This window comes from Mobula hypostoma, chromosome 13 (assembly GCF_963921235.1).
Source record: "Mobula hypostoma chromosome 13, sMobHyp1.1, whole genome shotgun sequence".
Taxonomy (NCBI): domain Eukaryota; kingdom Metazoa; phylum Chordata; class Chondrichthyes; order Myliobatiformes; family Myliobatidae; genus Mobula; species Mobula hypostoma.
This window is the reverse complement of record NC_086109.1, coordinates 83,072,826-83,094,680: the sequence shown is the minus strand read 5'-3', so window position 1 is coordinate 83,094,680 and position 21,855 is coordinate 83,072,826. Positions and strand designations below refer to the sequence as shown.

Below are 21,855 nucleotides of genomic sequence, written 5' to 3'. Positions count from 1 at the left end.
TATTTAGTGCTTTGTGTACAATCTCACAATAGTTAGTATTTATGTACACAGTTGCAACTTTATTAGGTACATCCTGCAATGTTCCCTTCAATTTGTAATGACCAATGTGTGCAAAAATGTTGTGCTGTGTAATTTTTCCCCAGTGACAACAACTTGTTTGCACGGAATAATTTCTTCAATTAAAGCAATATTAATAAGCCTATTCTAAGATCTGCAGACAAATAATCATAAAGGCCATATCGTCAACAGCATGTGCAGCAGAAACTGCAAAAGGGAACGTGATTGTGTACGATCATGAAATATATTTACAGTCCTAACGATGTAGAGGGTGACAACCTCTTGTCTGCAGTTTAAGATCCCTTGTATGTTGGTAGCACACCTTACAGGTAACTTTGACTTCCTGCACCTGGTAAATTGGTCATTGAGTGTATGTTTCTGGTCTTTTGCTGCTGTAGCCTATCCACTGCAGGATTTGATGTGTGTGTGTTCAAGATGCACCTCTGCATACCACTGTTTTACTGTGTAGTTATTTGAAATACTGTCACCTTTCTGTCAGCTTGAACCACTTTAGCCTTTCTCCTCTGACACTTCTCATTAATGAGACGTTTTCACCCACAGAACTGCCGTTCACTGGTGTTTTTTTTTTGTTTCTCACACCATTCTCTATAAAATCTAGAAACCATTGTGCATGAATATGCAAGGGGATGAGCAGTTTCTGACATACTCAAAGCACCCCATCTAGCATCATGGATAGTTTTCATGATGGATAGTACTGGATGGAAATACAGATTACAAGTACACTTCGTATCATTTTCATCACATGTCTTGTCCAGGTACCGAAGGGACTGAAATATTGGTTATACCTATGGATGAAGGTCATTGGATCAATACGGAGTTTCCAATAGGAAAATGGAAACAACATGGACGCAATATCACAATGCTTTGTTACTCTTCATCTTGGCTAATATAAGAATGTTCTGATCTCCATCAATCCAGTGTTGATCAAATTCAAAAAAAATATGATAAACTTCTGAAGAATAAGGTGATGAAGAGACTTGTGGATCTGTCATTGAAGAGGTCGAAGAATGGTTAGATACAATGGCATCATAATATCTTCCAAAAGTTAATGATGAATTTTTAATATAAATGTCATCAATGGCATCAAGATTTTAATATAACACTGTTTCAAAACAAAACACTGTTAAAACAATTTGAAAGTGCTCACTTTGAGTTCATACTTACAGATTCCTTTGTCAAAATTCAAAGTAAATTTTATTATCTGAGGACATATACTGTATGTCACCATATATAACCTATGGGCCCTCTCAATAAATCTATAGAATAATAACCATAACAGAATCAATACAATACCCAACTAGGGCGTTCAACCAGAGTATAGAATACTAGAAAGTGTGCAAACACAGAAAGAAGAAGTAATATTAATAAATAAATAAGCAACAAATATTGAAAACATGAGATGAACAGTCCTTGAAAGTGAATTTATAGGTTGTGGGAACATTTCAATGATGGGAAAAATGAAGCTGAACCATTTGATTCTAGAGCTTGATGGTTCGTGGATAGTAAATCTCCTGAACCAGGTAGTGAAAGTCGTGAGGCTCTTGAACCTTCTTCCTGATGACAGCAGTGGGAAGACACCATGTCCTAGATTTTGAGGGTTCCTGATGATGGATGCTGCGTTCCTCTTGCAGCGTTTTGTGTAAATATGCTCCGTGGTTGGTTGGGTCTGGGTCAATATCAACTAATCTCTGTAGGATTTTCTGTTGAAGGGTATTAGTGTTTCCGTACCAGGCTGTGATGCAGCCAGTCAATATACTCTCTACAGTGCATCTACAAAAGATTTTCAAAGTTTTAGATGTCATGCTGGATCTCTACAACTCCTAAGAGCATAGAGGTGCTGTTGTTCTTTCTTAATATGATGGGCCCAGGACAGTTCCTCCAAAATAATAACACCTAGGAATTTAAAGCTGCTCACCCTCTCTAGCTCTAATCCTCTGATGAGGCCTGGATCCTGGGCCTCTGGTTTTCTTCTCTTGGTCTACAATCTGTTTCTTGGTCTTGCTAACATTGTGTAAGAGATTGTGATTATAACACCACTCAGCCAGATTTTCTGTCTCCCTCCTATATGTTGATTCATCACCACCTTTGATTTGGCCTACGATGGTGGTGTTATCAGCATACTTGAATATGGCATTGGAGCTGTGCTTAACCACACAGTCAGAAGTGTAAAGTGAGTAGAGCAGGAGGTTAAGCAAAGGGCTTTGTGCTGCACCAGTGCTGATGGAGATTATGAAGGAGATGTTGTTGCCAATCCGAACTGACTGGGGCCTGCAAGTAAGGAAATCCAATTGCACGAGGAGGTATTGAGACCAAGATCTTGGAGCTTGTTGATTAGTTTTGAGGTATTACATCTAGACCCCAGGTTGTGGATGCCGAACTGCAGTCTATAAAGAGCAATCTGATCTATGCGTCTTTGCTGTCCAGATGTTCCAGAGTTGAATGAAGTGCCAGTGAGTTGGCATCAGCTGTAGTCTTGTTGCTCTTGTAGACAAATTGGCATGGATCTCAGTCACTTCTTAGGCAGTAGTAAGTAAGTGAGAGAGGTAGAATTAAGAGTCCAATAATATAGTAGCCACCTCTATTTGTACCCTTATGAGAGAGTGAGTGGGATGGAAAATGAAGTGAGGAGGAAATGGATGCTCAGAGGTATTCCTGAAGATTGATTGAAGATATTCTGCTGTCATCATCCAATCTGCATACAGTTTCTCCAATACAGAGGAGACCACAACCTGGGGTCAAGATGTAATACCTTACAGCAGCGGTCTCCAACCACCGGGCTGCGGACCGGTACTGGGTCGCAAAGCATGCGCTACCAGGCCGTGAGGAAGCGATATGATTTGGCGATACGAGTCAGCTGCACCTTTCATCATTCCCTGTCACGGCCACTGTTGAGCTTGAACGCACGCGAGGTCACTACGCACGCGTCAGCCATGTCAGCGCGGGAAGAAGATCAACTTCTGGAGGGTCTCAGCAATTCGGGCAGTATCTATGGAGAGGAATAAACAGCCAACATTTTAGGACAAGACCCTTCATCAGGATTGATCATAGAGGGTATGCTGATGAAGGGTCTTGGCCCAAGATGTCGATTGTTAATACCTTTCCATAGATGCTGCCAGAACTGCTGTGTTTCTCCGGTATTTTGTGTGTGTTGGTCTAAATAACAAACGGTCTGCTTTCAAATCCCTCCACAGCAGCAATACAACTTAGAAGCTTCATGAGCCAAAATTCCTGAGAAACTTTTTGATTGTCACAAAGCACATCTTAATAAAATAAAGTTACTTTAAAAGTTTGTTCATGTGCTTATATTCTGAGCAATTTGGAATTAGAGAATCAAGAGGTTGCATTTATCCTTTATTAATATTTCCCTGTCGACGCCGCTAATATGTCCTGTAATGTTGCTTGAATCTAAGTTTTTCATTGCAGCTGTGCGTAGATGTACTTGTGCATTTGGCAATAAACTTGACCATTACTTTGAATTGGACTCTGTTCTGACACATGTGATACGAGCCAAACAAAGTTGTTCATTCTGATAAAAACATTCGGCAGGTCTGAACTGAATGAGAACGCATCGCACTCGGTTTTACCCAATCTCCAAGACTTTGTCACGAAACAGCTGATATTTGCAGGTCACCTTTTGTCTGCTGAAATCACAACTTCAAAGAAAAACTTTCTATTACTGTACTCGCAAGGTGTTCTTTACCGGTAAGTGTACAATTGTAATTTTATCTCGAACCGAGGTTAGTTTAGATGCATTTTTTAACTAGTTGAGACTGAGTACATTTGCAATGCACTTGTGTCGAAACATATTAAAATTGCCACCTCAGGGCAGATGTTACGGAACGGAAATTCTGATTTCCAGCACCCACTGAGCAAGAGTCGACAATGTACGTTCCATGAAGGGAAGTAGTTCATTCAGCACAGCTGATTGGGAGGTCACATCTCCGAAATCCTTTAAAACTTTTCAGGGAGATAACTATAAGAATTCATGAAATTAGGGCAGTGGAGAATGTTTAATTTCATTAAGAAGATTACGAGGTCCTACATGGCAGTCCGATTTTGGAAGGTTCGGTCGCATGGGATTCAGGGGGAGCTACTGAGGTGTATTCAGACCTGGTTCGATGTGAGGAAGCAGGAAGTCAATTCTCTGACTGAGGGGATATCACTCGAGTGGGGTAAGAATTAGAATGCCGATTCTCCAACTGGAGGGCGTGGGGGCCCTCCGATCAGTGTTATAAGACCATAAGACCAAAAGACATCGGAGTAGAATTAGGAGCAGCCCATCGAGTCTGCTCCGCCATTCCATCATGGCTGATCCCGAATCCCGTCTACCCAGAGACTTGGCCTCCACTGCAATCTGTGGCAAAGCACTCCACTGATTCACTAGTCTGTGGCTAAAATAATTATGTTCTAAAAGGTCACCCGTCAATTTTGAGGCTGTGGCCTCTAGTACTGGACAGCCCCATGTTAGGAAACATCATTCCCACATTCACCCTATACAGTCCTTTCAACATTGGGTAGGTTTCAATGAGATCCCCATGCATTCTTCTAAATTCCAGTGAGTACAGGCCCAGAGCTGCCATACACACCGCATAAGTTAACCCTTTCATTCCTAAAATCGTCCTTGTGAACCTCTTCTTGCCTCTCTCCAATAATAACACATCCCTTCTGAGATATGGGACCCAAAACTATTGACAATACAACAATTGTGGCCTGACTAATGTCTTATAAAAGTTCAGCATTATCTCTTTGCTTTTATATTCCATTTCCCTTGAAATAAGTGCTAACATTGCATTTGCTTTCTTTGCCACAGACGCAACCTGTAAATAAACCTGGGAGTCTTGCACGAGGACTCGTAAGTCCCTCTGCAACTCTGATGTTTGAACCTTCTCCCCATTTAGATAATATTCCACACTATTCCACCTTTTATCAAGATGCATTATTGTACATTTCCCAACACTGTATTCCATCTTCGACATTTTTGCGCATTCTTCCAATTTGTGTAAGTCCTGCTGCAATCACATTGCTTCCTCAGGACTATCTACCCCTCCACCAATCTGTGAATCATCTGCTAACTTTGCCACAAATACATCAATTCCATTATCCAAACCATTGAAAAACAATGTGAAAAGTAGCAGTCCCAATACTGACTCCTGAGGAACACCACATGTCAATGGTACCCAAGCAGAAAAGGCCCTGCTCACTCACTGCATCCTACCTGTCAGACATTCCTCTATCCATGCCAGTGTCTGTCCTGTAACGCCCTGGATCTTGTCTTGTTAAGCAGCCTCATGTTTGGCACCTTATCAAATGCCTACTTAAAATCCAAGTAAATGACATCCACTGCCTCTCCCTTGTCCATCCTGCTTGTTACTTCCTCAAAGAGCTCTAAGAGATTTATCAGGCAAAAGTTCCCTTCACAGAAACCATGCTGACTTTGACTTTATTTTATCATTATTCTCCAAGTACCCCGAAAGCTCATCCTTAATAATAGACTCCAACAATTTTACAACCACTGAGATTCAGCTAAATGTCCTGTAATTTCCTTTTTCTTCTGCCTTACTCCCTTCTTAGAGTGGAGTGACATTTGTAATCATCCAGTCCTCCAGGGTCATTCTAGAATCAAGTGATTCTTGAAAGATCATGACCAATACATCCATTATCTCTTCACCAACCTCTTTCAGGACACTGGGACGTAGTCCATCTGGTCTAGCTGACTTATCCACCTTAAGAACTTTCAGTTTGCCTGGCATTTTTTTCTTTTTATAGCATTCCCGCTCCCTGACAATCACAGACCTCTGGTACACTGCTAGTGTCTTCCACTGTAAAGACAGATGCAATGTACCCATTAAATTCACCTGCCATTTCTTTATCTCCCAATAATACCTCATTAGCATCATTGTCCAGTGGTCCAAAATTTCTTTATTTCATTGCGCTACTGATACATGTGACCTGTGCTTCTCCCTCTCAAACAGCAGTATGAATTCAATCATATTATAATCACTGCCCTCAAAGGGCTCCTTTACATTATAATCTTTGTTATTTGTTATAAATGTAAATTATTTGGAATATGAATGTACATGACATGTTTAACAGCTTTAGTGCAATTACAATGTTTCGTGGGCTTCTTGATAATGAAGCAAATTATAATGAATTCCAGAGATCACTTCGAGAGATGGGCGGAGGAACGGGATATGTAATTTAACTTACATAACTGTGAGATGATGCATTTGAATCAAGCTTTTAGTATTGCAGTTTTTGGAAACAAAACACTGTTCAAACAACTTGAAAGTGCAAACTTTGACTTAATACTTACAGATCCTGTTCTTGGTACTGGACCAATGCTTTCTCATTATTTAAAAATCCCGCAGGTGTACAATGTTCAATGGCAGATAAGTGAGGAAGCCCATTTCTTCTCTGCCCCATCACCACTTTCCTATGTCCCAAAACCTGGCTCACAACTGACAGATAATATGAATTTTATCCAAACAGTAGGTAACTTCATGCTGAATCTTCTTCAACTAGTATTTGCAGAATTTTATGTATACCCAATTTATAATGAAATCTGTCATCAATATCTGTGACCAGACACAGACATTCAAGCACTTCTCTGAGGGCTGATGTGTTGCTAATGATGGTTGATATTGTGTTTGAATTCCCAAGACCCACCATGCCAAATATTGTGTACATTGGAGGCTTCCAGTGTAAACTAGCCCGTCCACTAGCAGCAGAGTCTGAAGAGTTTGTTCAGGGCTGTGAGGAGCATGAACTTATTGTGATGTCACTGGGGGCATTGGTAGATTCCTTGTCTGAGCAGATTAGAATGGAAATAGCTGAGGCTTTGCTCAAGTACCCCAGAAGGTTATTTGGAGATATGATGGGGAATCCCTCCCATAAACTACTGACAGAATGGATCCCTCAGAACGACCTTCTGAGACACCCCAACACACGAGTCTTCATTTCTCATGGTGGTACCAATGGCATTTACCATGGTGTGCCAGTGATCAGCATGCCTCTCATTTTTGACCAGTTTGACAATGTAGTCAGACTTGTATCCCAAAGTGTAGCCAAGGTACTTAAGATTTCAACAATGCATTCAACAGATCTATTGCAGGCACTTAATGAGGTGATAAATGACACACTTTTCCGGGACAACATGAAGAAACTCTCTGCTCTCCACCGAGACCAACCAGGGTCGCCAATGAAGTGAGCCGTTTTCTGGATGGAGTACGTTGCCTGACACAAAGGAGCAGGGCATTTGCGCTTTGAATCCTACCGACTGCCCTGGTCCACTTACTATTGTGTGGAGGTAACACCCACCAAAGTTGCTGGTGAACGCAGCAGGCCAGGCAGCATCGCTAGGAAGAGGTACAGTTGATGTTTCAGGCTGAGACCCTTTGTCAGGACTCAACGTCGACTGTGCCTCTTCCTAGAGATGCTGCCTGGCCTGCTGCGTTCATCAGCAACTTTGATGTGTGTTGCTTGAATTTCCTGCATCTGCAGAATTCCTTTTAATTGTGTGGAGGTGATGGTTTTTCTGTTGTCCCTGTTATTCATGGTCGCAGTGCTGGTGGTTGTAGCACTGAAGAAACTTTGTCATTCTGGATATAGAAGAAAGCAAAAGACTGAGGAAGGTTAACCTATTTTATGTTGGGAGATGTAGTTTTCTGTTTTTAAAAATTAATTGAAGATGTTTTTCCTGCAGATAATCCATGGAACCTGATATTATGGAAATAATAATCAGGAGTAGTAAAATAGTTGAAGCAGTGATTTGCAGCCATTTTTTGGGTTACTGCCCTCTGGGCTCTCTAAGCACGTATCCAGTGCCCTCCTCTCTCTTTCTGGCTAGTACACATAAACTATTTAAAAAATTCCTTTTATGATGCACAGTTAAAGAAATTGGAACTGCAAATTTAAAGCAGTGACAAATAATTGCAAAAATTATTGCGTTTTTCAAAGTGACAAATAAAATTATTTATTTATTTGATTACAGTGAAAGCAATTTTCATTAAGAATTTCAGAGTGTTCATTGGTAGTTCAGTCATTCACTGTAAGTTCATTGTATTTTCACCTTTCTGTGAGATTGATGGGCTTCATGCAATGACAACAGCCTCTCAACATCTGGCTGGACACCACTCAGAAGGAGTTTCAGATCCCCAGGTTCAGTGATTTGCAGTCTGTTTCGCTGCTTGTAAGATGGCAGCAGTGATCATTGGCAATGTTCTGTCGACTGCAAACAGTAGTTGTAAATATACTCTTTGATATACCTATTTTGAATTACTCTCTCTGCAATTTGCAGCATGTAACTTCCCTCCAAGCTAATTAATAATCTACAGATCTCATGAAGGACTCAGTTGTCAAAGCAGATGGCTATTCTGCAGTAGCTGTCCCCTCAATAATAAGTCTACCACTTTGGATACCATTGAGGGGCTTGACCCACCAGTGGAAGCTGCAGTGACCGGGTTTCTGACGCTGAATCAGAAGAGAGGTGAAGAGGTCTGCAATGCTGATAGGAGATTAATAGAGACGTGAATCTATGGCGTGATTGAGACACCCAGATGGTACGTTGCCTCCCAGGTGACAGGGCAGGGATGTCACGAATTGGGTCCACAGCAGTCTAAAGAGGGAGGGTGAGCAGTCAGAAGTCTTGGTACATGTTGGTAGTAATGACATAGGCAGAATGGTGAGGGAATTTAGGGAGCTTGATAGAAAGCTGCAAAGCAGGACCTCCAGGGTAGTAATCTCTGGGTTGCTACCCATGCCACGCACCAGTGAGGGTAAGAATAGGATGGTTTGGCAGATGAATGTGTGGCCGAGGGAATGGTACAGAGGACAGGGTTTCAGATTTCTGATCATTAGTATCTCTTCCGGAGGAGGAATGACTACTACAAAAGGGATGTGTTGCTCCTTCCCTTTATTCTATGGTCTATTGTCCTCTCCTATCAGATTCCTTTTTCTTTTTCCCATTGCCTTTTCCACTAGTCACTTGCCAGGTTCTCACCTCATTCCCTTTCTTCCAACTTCCTACCCCGGATTCACCTATCACTAGGCAGCTTTTGCTACTCCCTCTCACCACTCTTTCATTTTGGATTCTGCACGTTTCTTTTGAGTCCAGATGTAGGGTCTTTGCTTGAAAATTTGTCACTTCATTCCGCTCCCTCCCCCCACACCTGTTGATGCTGCTTGACCTGTGGAGTTCTTCCAGCATTTTGTGTGTCTCTTCCATATTTCCACCATTTGCAATCTCTTTGATTTTCTATTTTACAGGGGAAAACCAAGGTCATCTACTGTTATGCGAAATTAAGTAATTTCCTTTCACTGGGCCACAAATTTTTGTGATTCACTAGCAGATGTGACCTTTCCTGTGCCTTTTTTGTTAATTATGCTATAAGTTAGTCAACTCTCAGGCTGGTTCACTCATCAGTTAGCTCATGCATGATCTGAATCACGAGCCCATCTGCCCTCTTCAGGAATGGAGAGTTGGGTGAAGATGCACTGGTCCAGGTTGTTGGGTTAGAGCTGGAAGATGTCAGCAGCTTGATACTCCTAGGTGTTCCTAGATTCCGAACATAACAGATGACCTGTCCTTGGCCCAGCTCATAGATGCAATTATCGATGCAATCACAAGGAAAGCATTCTAGCATCTTTGTCTATATCACAGGTACATCCCAACCCACCATCAGGAGTATCTACAAGAAGCGCTACCTGAAGAAAGTAACATCTGCCAATGATCCCTATAATCCGGGTCATGGCATTTTCTCTCAACTACCATTGGGCAAGTGGTTCACCCACACAACCAAGTTCAAGAACAGTTACAACCCTTTAATAAATCAGTTATTAAATCAACCTGTACAATCATAATCACTAGCTAAGTACAACAACATAATCACATTGTACGGCAATGGCCTTTGTTAATTTTATTCTAATTGCAGTCGTTCTTGTAAAAAATGTATAATCTACATTGTTAATCTCTGTTTTTCTTGTAAATGTTGCATCTACGTGCCTTTGACATTGCTGCAAGCAAGTTTCTCATTAAAACTCTACATACATATATGTTTGGGTATGACAATAAACTGGACATTGACATTTAGATTTCATTAGTGTTAATATACTTGCTAAGAATAGTGAATCTGTGCTGCAATATTTTCAATGAACCTCAAGACTAAAGATTATTTTAAAGACTTATTAGATTAGCATTATTTGTCTCAAAATCAAAATCTTGAATCTTACAGTGACTGACAAGCAACAAATGTGCAAAAGAAGATAAATTGTGCAAAGCAAAAAATATAATACCGACAACATGAGTTGTAAAGAGTCCTTGAAAGTGAGTCCATAGTTGTGGAATCAGTTCAGGGTTGTTCCTAAGATGCTGAGGCTGTGCCTTCAGGCTTCTGTATCTCCTCCCTAATGATGGTGATGAGAAGAGGCTGTGGAATTCTGGAATGTTACATCTCTATTTGATTATTTAACTATTTTACATTCCTGTCGGACAACAGAATGAATATAGTGAACATAAATGCAGCAAAATGACTGAGACTGTCTTGAGGAACTTTGCAAGAAAGAAGGTGTCTAATGATTAAGATTCCATGACCAAGGGATCAAGCAGCTGAAGACACCATTGTCAATGGTGGAGTGCAGGAGACTTGCAAAAAATTGATGTCAATGTTACAAAAGTGGAGAGTTCTGGACTGTTGTGGGTCAGAAGAGTTTACGGAGGTGAGGAAAGGAAAGATCATGGAAGGATGTGAAAGCAAAGATAAAGTTAAACAACACAGAGAGGTGAAAGGTCAATGAACACAGGGGAGATAACTTGACAAATTTACTATCTGTAATAACTAAAAGTAAACAAGGCACTTTGTTCAGTGGTAGAGGAAGAAAACTTATTAGTGGGCACTTTGATACAGAAAATAAGTGGATGGCATAATACAATGTTTTAATTGAAAAATAACTGAGGTTGAAATTCATGAGATCAGTAAATGAAGAAAAGTTGACGCAGAGGAAGAAGGCAGTCAGATGGCCACAACATTGTAATGTGGACTCCTTAAGTGTTGGAAGGCAACTGTCCAGTTCGGCTGGACAAACCCAGGTTGTTTTCTCTGGAGCATCGGAATATGAGGGAAAACCTGAGAGTCATTTATAACATATTGAGATGCATGGTGTTGAATAATGGAATACATGAATTAAAGGTGAGAGGAGGTAAATTCAAGAGAGATACACAGTGCAGTTTGTTACACTTCCTCCCACTCTACTCCCTTTGCACTCATAACTACATGGCCAGGTTCTGCTCCAGCTCCATCTACAAGTTTGCAGATGCTACCACTGTAGAGATCTATATCTCAAATAATGGTATGTTAGTGTACAAGAAGTAAATCGATAGCTGCGGAAAATGGTGCCATGACAATACCCTTTCATTCAATGTCAGCAGAACAAAAGAACTGTTGTTTGACATCTGAAAGGAGGGCTATAAGCGTGCTCTTGTCTACATCAAAGGTACTGAGGTTGAGAGGATTTAGAACTTCAAGTTCTGAGGAACAAAAATCACCAATAACCTGTCCTGCTCCAACCACACTTATGTTACAGCCAAGAAAACACACCAACACCCCTCTTTCCTCTGATGGGATTCTTAATGAAGGGTCTTAGCACAAAACGTTGATGTTTCTTATTCTCCATAGATCTTTCATATGGCATGAATGCTGCCTGAACTGCTGCGTTGCTCCAACATTTTCTGTGTGTTGGTCTAAATAACAGGTGATCAGAGTTCAAACCTCTGCTATGTCATATCTTATGTACACACGGGAGATTAGAAGCTTCACGAGCCAAAATTTTCCAGGAATCTTCTTGAATTCCTTGAACCCTCTTAATAAAGTAGGGTCAAAGTCACTTTAAAAGTTTGTTCATGCGATTCTGTGCCTGGAAATATGGAATTCCAGAGTCAAGGGTTTAAATTTAGGTTTAATTTGTGTTTCCCTGTGAATGTTGCTTACATGTGCCTGTAATGCTGCTTGAAGCCAAGTTTTTCATTTATGCCTGTGCATGAGTTATACAACCTCTTCTCCTCCATTTTCACACTGAATACCGACGTGCATCAAGGCTGCGTGCTGAGCCCTCTTCTGTAGTCCTTTATCACCTATGACTGCGTTCCTGTACACGGTTCTAACTCCATAATCAAGTTCGCAGATGACACCACGGTGGTTTGTCTGATCAGAGGGGATGACGAGACGGCCTACAGGGATGAGGTCCAGCACCTGGCCGCATGGTGTGCCGATAACAACTTGACTTTTAACACCCAGAAGACCAAGGAGATTATCGTGGACATCAGGCATGCTAGGAGCCACACTCATGTCCCCATCTACATCAACGGAGCTGTAGTGGAGGGTGTATCAAGTTTCAAATTCCTTGATGTCCACACTTCTGATTATCTCACCTGGTCCCTGAACTCCTCCATCCTGATCAAAAAGGCGCAACATTACCTTCACCTCTGTCCCAGGATACTGACGGACTTTTACTGCTGTAGCATTGAGAGCATACTCACCAACTGCATCTCAGTGTGGTATGGCAATTGTCCGGTATTGGACCGCAAAGCACTCCAGTGGGTGGTGAAAACTGCCCAGCGGATTATCAGCACCCAATTGCCCACCATTGACAACATCCACCATTAACGCTGCCTGGGCAGGGAGAAAAGCATCTTCAAGGATGCATCTCACCCTAATCATGGACGTTTCACTTTCCTCCCATCTGGTAGGCGCTACAGAAGCCTCTGCTCTCGCACCAGCAGGCACAGGAAGAGCTTCTTCCCTGAGTCTGTGACTCTGCTGAACCTCTCATCACAGCACTAAGCAGTATTGCACCCATACTGGACCGTCTCAGTACTGTTATAATTGTATGCTGTAGCATTTACTTTTTCTTTGCAGTTATTTTGTAAATAATACAATTCTTTTGCACTTCTGGTCAGATGCTAATTGCATTTCATTGGCTTTGTATCTGTACTCTCACAATGACAATAAAGTTGAATCTAATTTAATCTAATGTACATACTTGTGCGTCTGGCAATAATCTTGACTTTGACTTCTGTGCTGACTCAGGAGATACAAGCCAAACAACATTGTTCATACTGATAAAAACATCCGGCAGGACTGAAGAAAAAGTGAATGTATCACATTGAATATGACCCAATCTCCTAGACTTGTCTCCAAAGAGCCGAGAAATGCAGGTCACTTTTCCTTTGCTGAAATCACAACAACATGAAAGAAACACAGACAAAATGCTTGTGGAACGCAGCAGGCCAGGCAGCATCTATAGGAAGAATTTCCAGCATCTCCAGATTTCCTCGTGTTTGCGGCATCAAAGAAATTCTTTCTATCACTCATGATGTGTTCTTTATTAGTAAGTGTAAAATTGTAATTACTTCTCTAATCCTGGTTATTTTTGGGTACATTTTATAACCAGCTTGAGGCTGAGTATGTTTACAATGCATTTGTGTAGAAACATTTTAAAATTACCAACTCAGGGAATATGTTAGGGAACGAAGTTCTGATTTCCAGTGCCCGCTCAGCTAGAGTTGACAATGTACGCTCCATGAAGGGAACTCATTCAGCACAGCCCATTCGGAAGTTGTACCTGCAACATCATTTTGAGCTTTTTAGGGAGGTAAGGAAGAGCTTGGATGCAGTTAGAGCGATGAAGGTTGTCAATATGGAATCAATTTTGGACTTTACAAGGTCCTGTGTGGCAGGCGGACTTTCGACAGTTTGGTCACATGGGATTCATGGGAGCTTGTGAGGTGGATTCAGAGTTATTTCGATAGGAAGAAGAATGTCAATTCTCTGATTGGAGGGCTGTGACTAGTGTGGGGTCCCACCGATCTATGTCAGCATTTTTGGTATTTATTATAACTGTAAATGATTTTGAATATGAATAAACCTGATATTGGGTGTAATGTACGGGAATTCTCACTCAACTGCCGTTTTAGTTGCAGTTTACATCCAACTATTGGTTGATGTGAATGTAGTTTGCGATGCTATTGTTTCCAACTTTGTTAAAATACGAACTCTAATGTTTTTGCTTCTGTTGGCTGTTACCGGGTATTTCAATCATGTTTCCCTCGAGGCAACAATAGCAACTTTATATCAATATGTCAGCTTCCCTACAGGGGGCATGGAGCACTGGACTTTCTGTTTGCAAAAGTAAAGGATGCATACATACCCTTCCCCTGCTTGGAAATCTGATCACAACCTGTCCTGTTAACACCCAGGTAATTACCTCTTGTCCAGCGGCAGCCCATGTCAACAAGGAGTGTAAGGAGGTGGAAGCAACACACATGAAATGCTGGTGGAACTCAGCAGGCCATAGAGCATCTATGGAAAAAAGTAGAGTTGACGTTTCGAGACTCTTCGGCAGAACTGGAGAAAAAAATAGATGAGAAGTAGATTTAAGAAGTGGGGGAGGAGAGAGAGAAACATAAAGTGGTAGTTGAAACTGGGAAGGGGAGAGATGTCGTAAATAGTTAGGAAGTTGATTGGTGAAATCGCAGTTAACGCTAATCGGGCTTCCGTTTAAATCATTACAAGAAACTCGGAATCCAGGAGCTGATCAAAGTAAACCTAAGTTTAGACAGAAAGCACCAGGAGACTGCATTACAAAGAGCAAGTCACTCGAGAAAAACAGAAGGAAATCTAAAAGAAAACAACAGGAATTTTGCAGATGCTGGAAATTCAAGCAACACACATCAAAGTTGCTGGTGGCCTGCTGCGTTCAACCAGCAACTTTGATGTGTGTTGCTCGGAAATCTAAAAGATTAATGTCTTTCGTTAAACAACATTTAAGCAATTCAGGTACTCTAAAAACCAGAGACCTCTAACTTAATGGTAATGGTCCACAGCATAAAAAAGGTTGCGAGTCACTGGGTTAAATGTTTTTGTTGTCAATTTATGATGCTTAATAGTATTTTTTTAACAATTTGACTGCAGCATTGGTGTGATCCGCTTTTCTCAAGATGTATAGACCTGGATGGAAAGACAGATTGCAGATTGCATCTGCTCTTGGTGTTATTTTCATCACACTGACTTCTCCGGTTACCCAAGGAGCTAAAATATTGGTTATACCTGTGGATGGAAGTCATTGGATTAATATGAAAATTCTAGTAGAAGAGCTGAAACTTCGTGGACACAATGTTACTGTGCTTTACCATTCTTCATCTTCGCATATGAAGGAAAATCTTGATCTCTATCAATCCATCGTTATTCAAATTCAAGAAAAAGATGACAAATCTCTGAAAATTATGTTTGAAAGAATTGTGGAACTGTCATTGAAGAGTGGTGGAACCCTTTGGGACCATATGAAGTTCCAAAATTTCATGAAGGATATTTTATATGAAATTCACAAATGGAATCAAGCTTTTGGTATTGCAATTTTTCAAAATAAAACCCTGTTAAAACAATTTGAAAGAGCAAATTTTGACTTAGTACTTACGGATCCTGCTTTTGGTACAGGACCAATGCTTGCGCATTATTTGAAAGTCCCGCAGGTATATAATGTTCGAGGGCAGCTAAATGGGGAAGCCCATTTACTCTATGCCCCATCACCGCCTTCCTATGTCCCAAATCTTGGCACACGTTTGACAGATAATATGAATTTTTTCCAAAGAACAAGAAATGTCATATATAATTTTTTTCAGCTTCTATTTGTTGAATTTGTTGTATACCCAATTTATAATGAAATCTGTCATCAATATCTCGGACCAGATACAGACATTCAAACAATTCTCTTGAGGGCTGATGTGTTGCTGATCAGAATCGATTTTGTATTTGAATTCCCAAGACCCACCATGCCAAATATTGTCTACATTGGAGGCTTCCAGTGTAAACCAGCCCGACCACTAGCAGCAGAATTTGAAGAGTTTGTTCAAAACTCAGGAAAGCATGGAATTATTGTGATGTCATTAGGAACCTTTATCGATTCCTTGCCAAAGCAGATTACAATGGAAATAGCTGAAGCATTTGCTCAAGTACCCCAGAAGGTTATTTGGAGATATGATGGGGAAATCCCTCCCAATATAGGTAATAATACACTACTGACAAAATGGATCCCTCAGAACGACCTTCTGGGACACCCCAACACGCGAGTCTTCATTTGTCATGGTGGTATCAATGGCATTTTCGAGGCAATCTACCACGGGGTGCCAGTGATTGGCATGCCTGTTATTTTTGACCAGTTTGACAATGTAGTCCGACTGGAATCCCGAGGCGCAGCAAAGGTGCTTAATGTTGCAACCATGCATTCGACGGATCTATTGCAGGCACTTAATGAGGTGGTAAACGGCACATTTTACCGGGATAACATGAAGAAACTGTCGGCTCTCCACCGGGACCAACCAGAGTCGCCAATGGAGAGAGCTGTTTTCTGGATTGAGTATGTTGCCCGACACAAAGGAGCAGGGCATTTACGCGCTGAATCCTACCGGCTGCCCTGGTACACTTACTATTGTGTGGATGTGATGGTTTTTCTGTTGTCCATGTTCTTCATGCTCACACTGCTGGTGGTTGTAGCACTGAAGAAACTTTGTCGTATGGCATGTAGAAGAAAGCAAAAGACTGAGTGAGGTTACCCTGTTTTGTATTGTGATATGGTGTTTTATGTTCTTTATATTTACAGTAATTGATTTTTTTCCCCAGGAGTTAATCCATGGAATCTTCTTTCCAGAATTCATTGAATTTAGCAAAGGCTATTATGAGAATAAGTCAGCTGTGATAGATATATTAAATAATAGACTTTCTGCTTTGATATGCAGAAAAGAATTTTAAACTACCTGATTGACATTTGACTGGGAAAAAAGGGAATGTAAGAGAGTAATGTGACCAGAGCTATAAGGGAAAACAATGTACCGGAATCTATAGAAATTGATGTTGATGCCGCCAGGATGGAGACTCCCACAATGGAATGTGTGGTATTGTTTCTCCATTTTGTGTTTAACCTCAGTGTGGCAGCCGTGGGCAAACATGTGAGTGTGGGAATGGGAACATGGGAATTCTACCTACCGGCCAGTGGGAAATCAAAACTGTTGTAGTGAATGGCAAGAAAATGCTAAGAAAGAAGGTCTCAATCTCCATTGAGTCTCACTGCTGTAGTACAAGCTGCAGCAGATGAAATAAGGAAATCAAATGTATTCCTATGTTTTCCATTCCCCTTTTGACCACTTTACTCCTTCTCTTCCCCTCCCTGCCCTCATGAACTGTCCATGACTTAAACCACCCCCAACTCCCACCTACCCCCCCAGTTCCCCACCCCCTTTCCTTTTTGCTCTGTGACCTGTTGTCCGCTCCCATCAGGTGCCATCTTCCTCAGGCCTTTGCCTCCTCCACCAATCACCTCCGAGCTACTGACGTCACACCCTTTCTCTCACATCTCCCACATTCCTGCAAATGTTCCCAACACCTTTAGTGTGTGTTGCTCAAGATCTCCCCCATTTGCAGAAACTCTTGTGGCCACCCGAAGATGATAACTTTAAGTAATAGGGTTACATTTCCACATGAGTAAAAGCACATTCACCCAGTTATATTTTCTGAACAATAACCGTGGGCATTATTATGCAAGTATCAGATTGCAGCTCGGATAAAAGGGTGTTGATTGGAGATGGACAGGTACGGTAGAATGCAGTTTCTGAGTCGGTTTTGCTGCATTTCCATTGGCTGGTTAATCTTGCATTGTGCAATCCCTTTGTTCATTATATATGTTTGTATGTTTCTTAGATACATAAACATCAGACTCCATTGTATACTGTTGTGACCTCTATGTAATCCCAGCAATGAGGTACAATAATGTATTTTTATTAGTAAAAGATATATAACTAATTCAGCTGATCTGTGAATAAAGAAATATTCTTTTGAAATGTAGTTGATTTTAAGGATCTTTCATTTCTGTCAAATTAGCTTTATCGCTCATCAATCCAAACAGCAGTTCGGTCTAAAAATTATGCAAGAAAGGTCAAAGTTCACTGTCAAATCTATCTTTATGCTGATTGCAGTACAGAGTAAGTAGTTTACAATGTGCAGGAGAAATGTATTTACACGTATCATCTGCAGGGAAATGGGCAGCAATATCAAGTGATCTGAAGAGGAATGAGCCACGCAATTCCCTAACCCTGTTGAGTCACTCAGATTCCATCAATATATTGTATGCATTAACCTTAACACGTTTGCTCAACGCCAATCTATCGAGGTTCACCAACCAATTATCCCTCTAGTCCAGGGTTCTCAACCTTTCTTATGCTGTGGTACAATACCTTTAAACAGGGGTTCTGCGGACCCCAGTTTGGAACCCACTCTAGACTAAGTAGCTGAAGTAACTGGGAAGGGGAGAGATGTCGTAAATAGTTAGGAAGTTGATTGGTGAAATCGCAGTTAACGCTAATCGGGCTTCCGTTTAAATCATTACAAGAAACTCGGAATCTAGGAGCTGATCATAATAAACCTAAGTTTAGACAGAAAGCACCAGGAGACTGCATTACAAAGAGCAAGTCACTCGAGAAAAACAGAAGGAAATCTAAAAGATTAATGTCTTTCGTTAAACAACATTTAAGCAATTCAGGCACTCTAAAAACCAGAGACCCCTAACTTAATGATAATGGTCCATGGCATAAAAAAGGTTGGGAGCCACTGGGTTAAATGTTTTTGTTGTGAATTTATAATGCTTACCAGTATTTTTTTAACAATTTTACTGCAGACTCAGTGTGATCCGCTTTTCTCAAGATGGGTAGACCTGGATGGAAAGACAGATTGCAGATTGCATCTGCTCTTGGTATTATTTTCATCACACTGACTTCTCCGGTTACCCAAGGGGCTAAAATATTGGTTATACCTGTGGATGGAAGTCATTGGATTAATATGAAAATTCTAGTAGAAGAGCTGAAACTTCGTGGACACAATGTTACTGTGCTTTACCATTCTTCATCTTCGCATATGAAGGAAAATCTTGATCTCTATCAATCCATCGTTATTCAAATTCAAGAAAAAGATGACAAATCTCTGAAAATTATGTTTGAAAGAATTGTGGAACTGTCATTGAAGAGTGGTGGAACCCTTTGGGACCATATGAAGTTCCAAAATTTCATGAAGGATATTTTATATGAAATTCACAAATGGAATCAAGCTTTTGGTATTGCAATTTTTCAAAATAAAACCCTGTTAAAACAATTTGAAAGAGCAAATTTTGACTTAGTACTTACGGATCCTGCTTTTGGTACAGGACCAATGTTGCGCATTATTTGAAAGTCCCGCAGGTGTATAATGTTCGAGGGCAGCTAAATGGGGAAGCCCATTTACTCTATGCCCCATCACCGCCTTCCTATGTCCCAAATCTTGGCACACGTTTGACAGATAATATGAATTTTTTCCAAAGAACAAGAAATGTCATATATAATTTTTTTCAGCTTCTATTTGTTGAATTTGTTGTATACCCAATTTATAATGAAATCTGTCATCAATATCTCGGACCAGATACAGACATTCAAACAATTCTCTTGAGGGCTGATGTGTTGCTGATCAGAATCGATTTTGTATTTGAATTCCCAAGACCCACCATGCCAAATATTGTCTACATTGGAGGCTTCCAGTGTAAACCAGCCCGACCACTAGCAGCAGAATTTGAAGAGTTTGTTCAAAACTCAGGAAAGCATGGAATTATTGTGATGTCATTAGGAACCTTTATCGATTCCTTGCCAAAGCAGATTACAATGGAAATAGCTGAAGCATTTGCTCAAGTACCCCAGAAGGTTATTTGGAGATATGATGGGGAAATCCCTCCCAATATAGGTAATAATACACTACTGACAAAATGGATCCCTCAGAACGACCTTCTGGGACACCCCAACACGCGAGTCTTCATTTGTCATGGTGGTATCAATGGCATTTTCGAGGCAATCTACCACGGGGTGCCAGTGATTGGCATGCCTGTTATTTTTGACCAGTTTGACAATGTAGTCCGACTGGAATCCCGAGGCGCAGCAAAGGTGCTTAATGTTGGAACCATGCATTCGACAGATCTATTGCAGGCACTTAATGAGGTGGTAAACGGCACATTTTACCGGGATAACATGAAGAAACTGTCGGCTCTCCACCGGGACCAACCAGAGTCGCCAATGGAGAGAGCTGTTTTCTGGATTGAGTATGTTGCCCGACACAAAGGAGCAGGGCATTTACGCTCTGAATCCTACCGGCTGCCCTGGTACACTTACTATTGTGTGGATGTGATGGTTTTTCTGTTGTCCATGTTCTTCATGCTCACACTGCTGGTGGTTGTAGCACTGAAGAAACTTTGTCGTATGGCATGTAGAAGAAAGCAAAAGACTGAGTGAGGTTACCCTGTTTTGTATTGTGATATGGTGTTTTATGTTCTTTATATTTACAGTAATTGATTTTTTTCCCCAGGAGTTAATCCATGGAATCTTCTTTCCAGAATTCATTGAATTTAGCAAAGGCTATTATGAGAATAAGTCAGCTGTGATAGATATATTAAATAATAGACTTTCTGCTTTGATATGCAGAAAAGAATTTTAAACTACCTGATTGACATTTGACTGGGAAAAAAGGGAATGTAAGAGAGTAATGTGACCAGAGCTATAAGGGAAAACAATGTACCGGAATCTATAGAAATTGATGTTGATGCCGCCAGGATGGAGACTCCCACAATGGAATGTGTGGTATTGTTTCTCCATTTTGTGTTTAACCTCAGTGTGGCAGCCGTGGGCAAACATGTGAGTGTGGGAATGGGAACATGGGAATTCTACCTACCGGCCAGTGGGAAATCAAAACTGTTGTAGTGAATGGCAAGAAAATGCTAAGAAAGAAGGTCTCAATCTCCATTGAGTCTCACTGCTGTAGTACAAGCTGCAGCAGATGAAATAAGGAAATCAAATGTATTCCTATGTTTTCCATTCCCCTTTTGACCACTTTACTCCTTCTCTTCCCCTCCCTGCCCTCATGAACTGTCCATGACTTAAACCACCCCCAACTCCCACCTACCCCCCCAGTTCCCCACCCCCTTTCCTTTTTGCTCTGTGACCTGTTGTCCGCTCCAATCAGGTGCCATCTTCCTCAGGCCTTTGCCTCCTCCACCAATCACCTCCGAGCTACTGACGTCACACCCTTTCTCTCACATCTCCCACGTTCCTGCAAATGTTCCCAACACATTTAGTGTGTGTTGCTCAAGATCTCCCCCATTTGCAGAAACCCTTGTGTCCACCAGGAGATGATAACTTTAAGTAATAGGGTTACATTTCCACATGAGTAAAAGCACATTCACCCAGTTATATTTTCTGAACAATAACCGTGGGCATTATTATGCAAGTATCAGATTGCAGCTCGGATAAAAGGGTGTTGATTACAGATGGACAGGTATGGTAGAATGCAGTTTCTGAGTCGATTTTGCTGCATTTTCATTGGCAGGTTAATCTTGCATTGTGCAATCTCTTTGTTCATTATATATGTTTGTATGTTTCTTAGATACATAAACATCAGGTCCATTGTATACTGTTGTGACCTCTATGTAATCCCAGCAATGAGGTACAATAATGTATTTTTATTAGTAAAAGATATATAACTAATTCAGCTGATCTGTGAATAAAGAAATATTCTTTTGAAATGTAGTTGATTTTAAGGATCTTTCATTTCTGTCAAATTAGCTTTATCGCTCATCAATCCAAACAGCAGTTCGGTCTAAAAATTATGCAAGAAAGGTCAAAGTTCACTGTCAAATCTATCTTTATGCTGATTGCAGTACAGAGTAAGT

The 21,855-nt window shown here is 40.9% G+C and overlaps 2 protein-coding genes and 2 pseudogenes across 3 annotated transcripts in view; all 4 read left to right on the top strand.

Moving 5' to 3' along the window:
* The window catches only part of LOC134355734 (UDP-glucuronosyltransferase 2C1-like), a 31,392-nt gene extending 12,655 nt beyond the window's left edge, over positions 1 to 18,737 (top strand). The window contains exons 1-2 of one of the 2 annotated variants that reach the window (XM_063066072.1): positions 3,641 to 3,780; positions 15,042 to 18,737. In XM_063066072.1, coding sequence (XP_062922142.1) covers positions 15,068 to 16,672 — 1,605 coding nt within the window. In that variant the 5' untranslated portion in view covers positions 3,641 to 3,780; positions 15,042 to 15,067 and the 3' untranslated portion in view covers positions 16,673 to 18,737. Of the gene's footprint in view, positions 1 to 3,640; positions 3,781 to 15,041 lie in introns of those variants that run through there. The other variant, XM_063066073.1, reaches the window with a different exon arrangement.
* Positions 3,642 to 21,694, top strand: LOC134355735 (UDP-glucuronosyltransferase 2C1-like; annotated as a pseudogene).
* Positions 6,684 to 9,645, top strand: LOC134355736 (UDP-glucuronosyltransferase 2B17-like). The gene has a single exon (XM_063066074.1). It carries the CDS (start codon positions 6,707 to 6,709, stop codon positions 7,283 to 7,285), a length of 579 nt encoding a protein of 192 aa, XP_062922144.1. The 5' UTR covers positions 6,684 to 6,706; the 3' UTR covers positions 7,286 to 9,645.
* Positions 20,741 to 21,855, top strand: part of LOC134355340 (UDP-glucuronosyltransferase 2A3-like) — an 11,617-nt pseudogene continuing 10,502 nt past the window's right edge.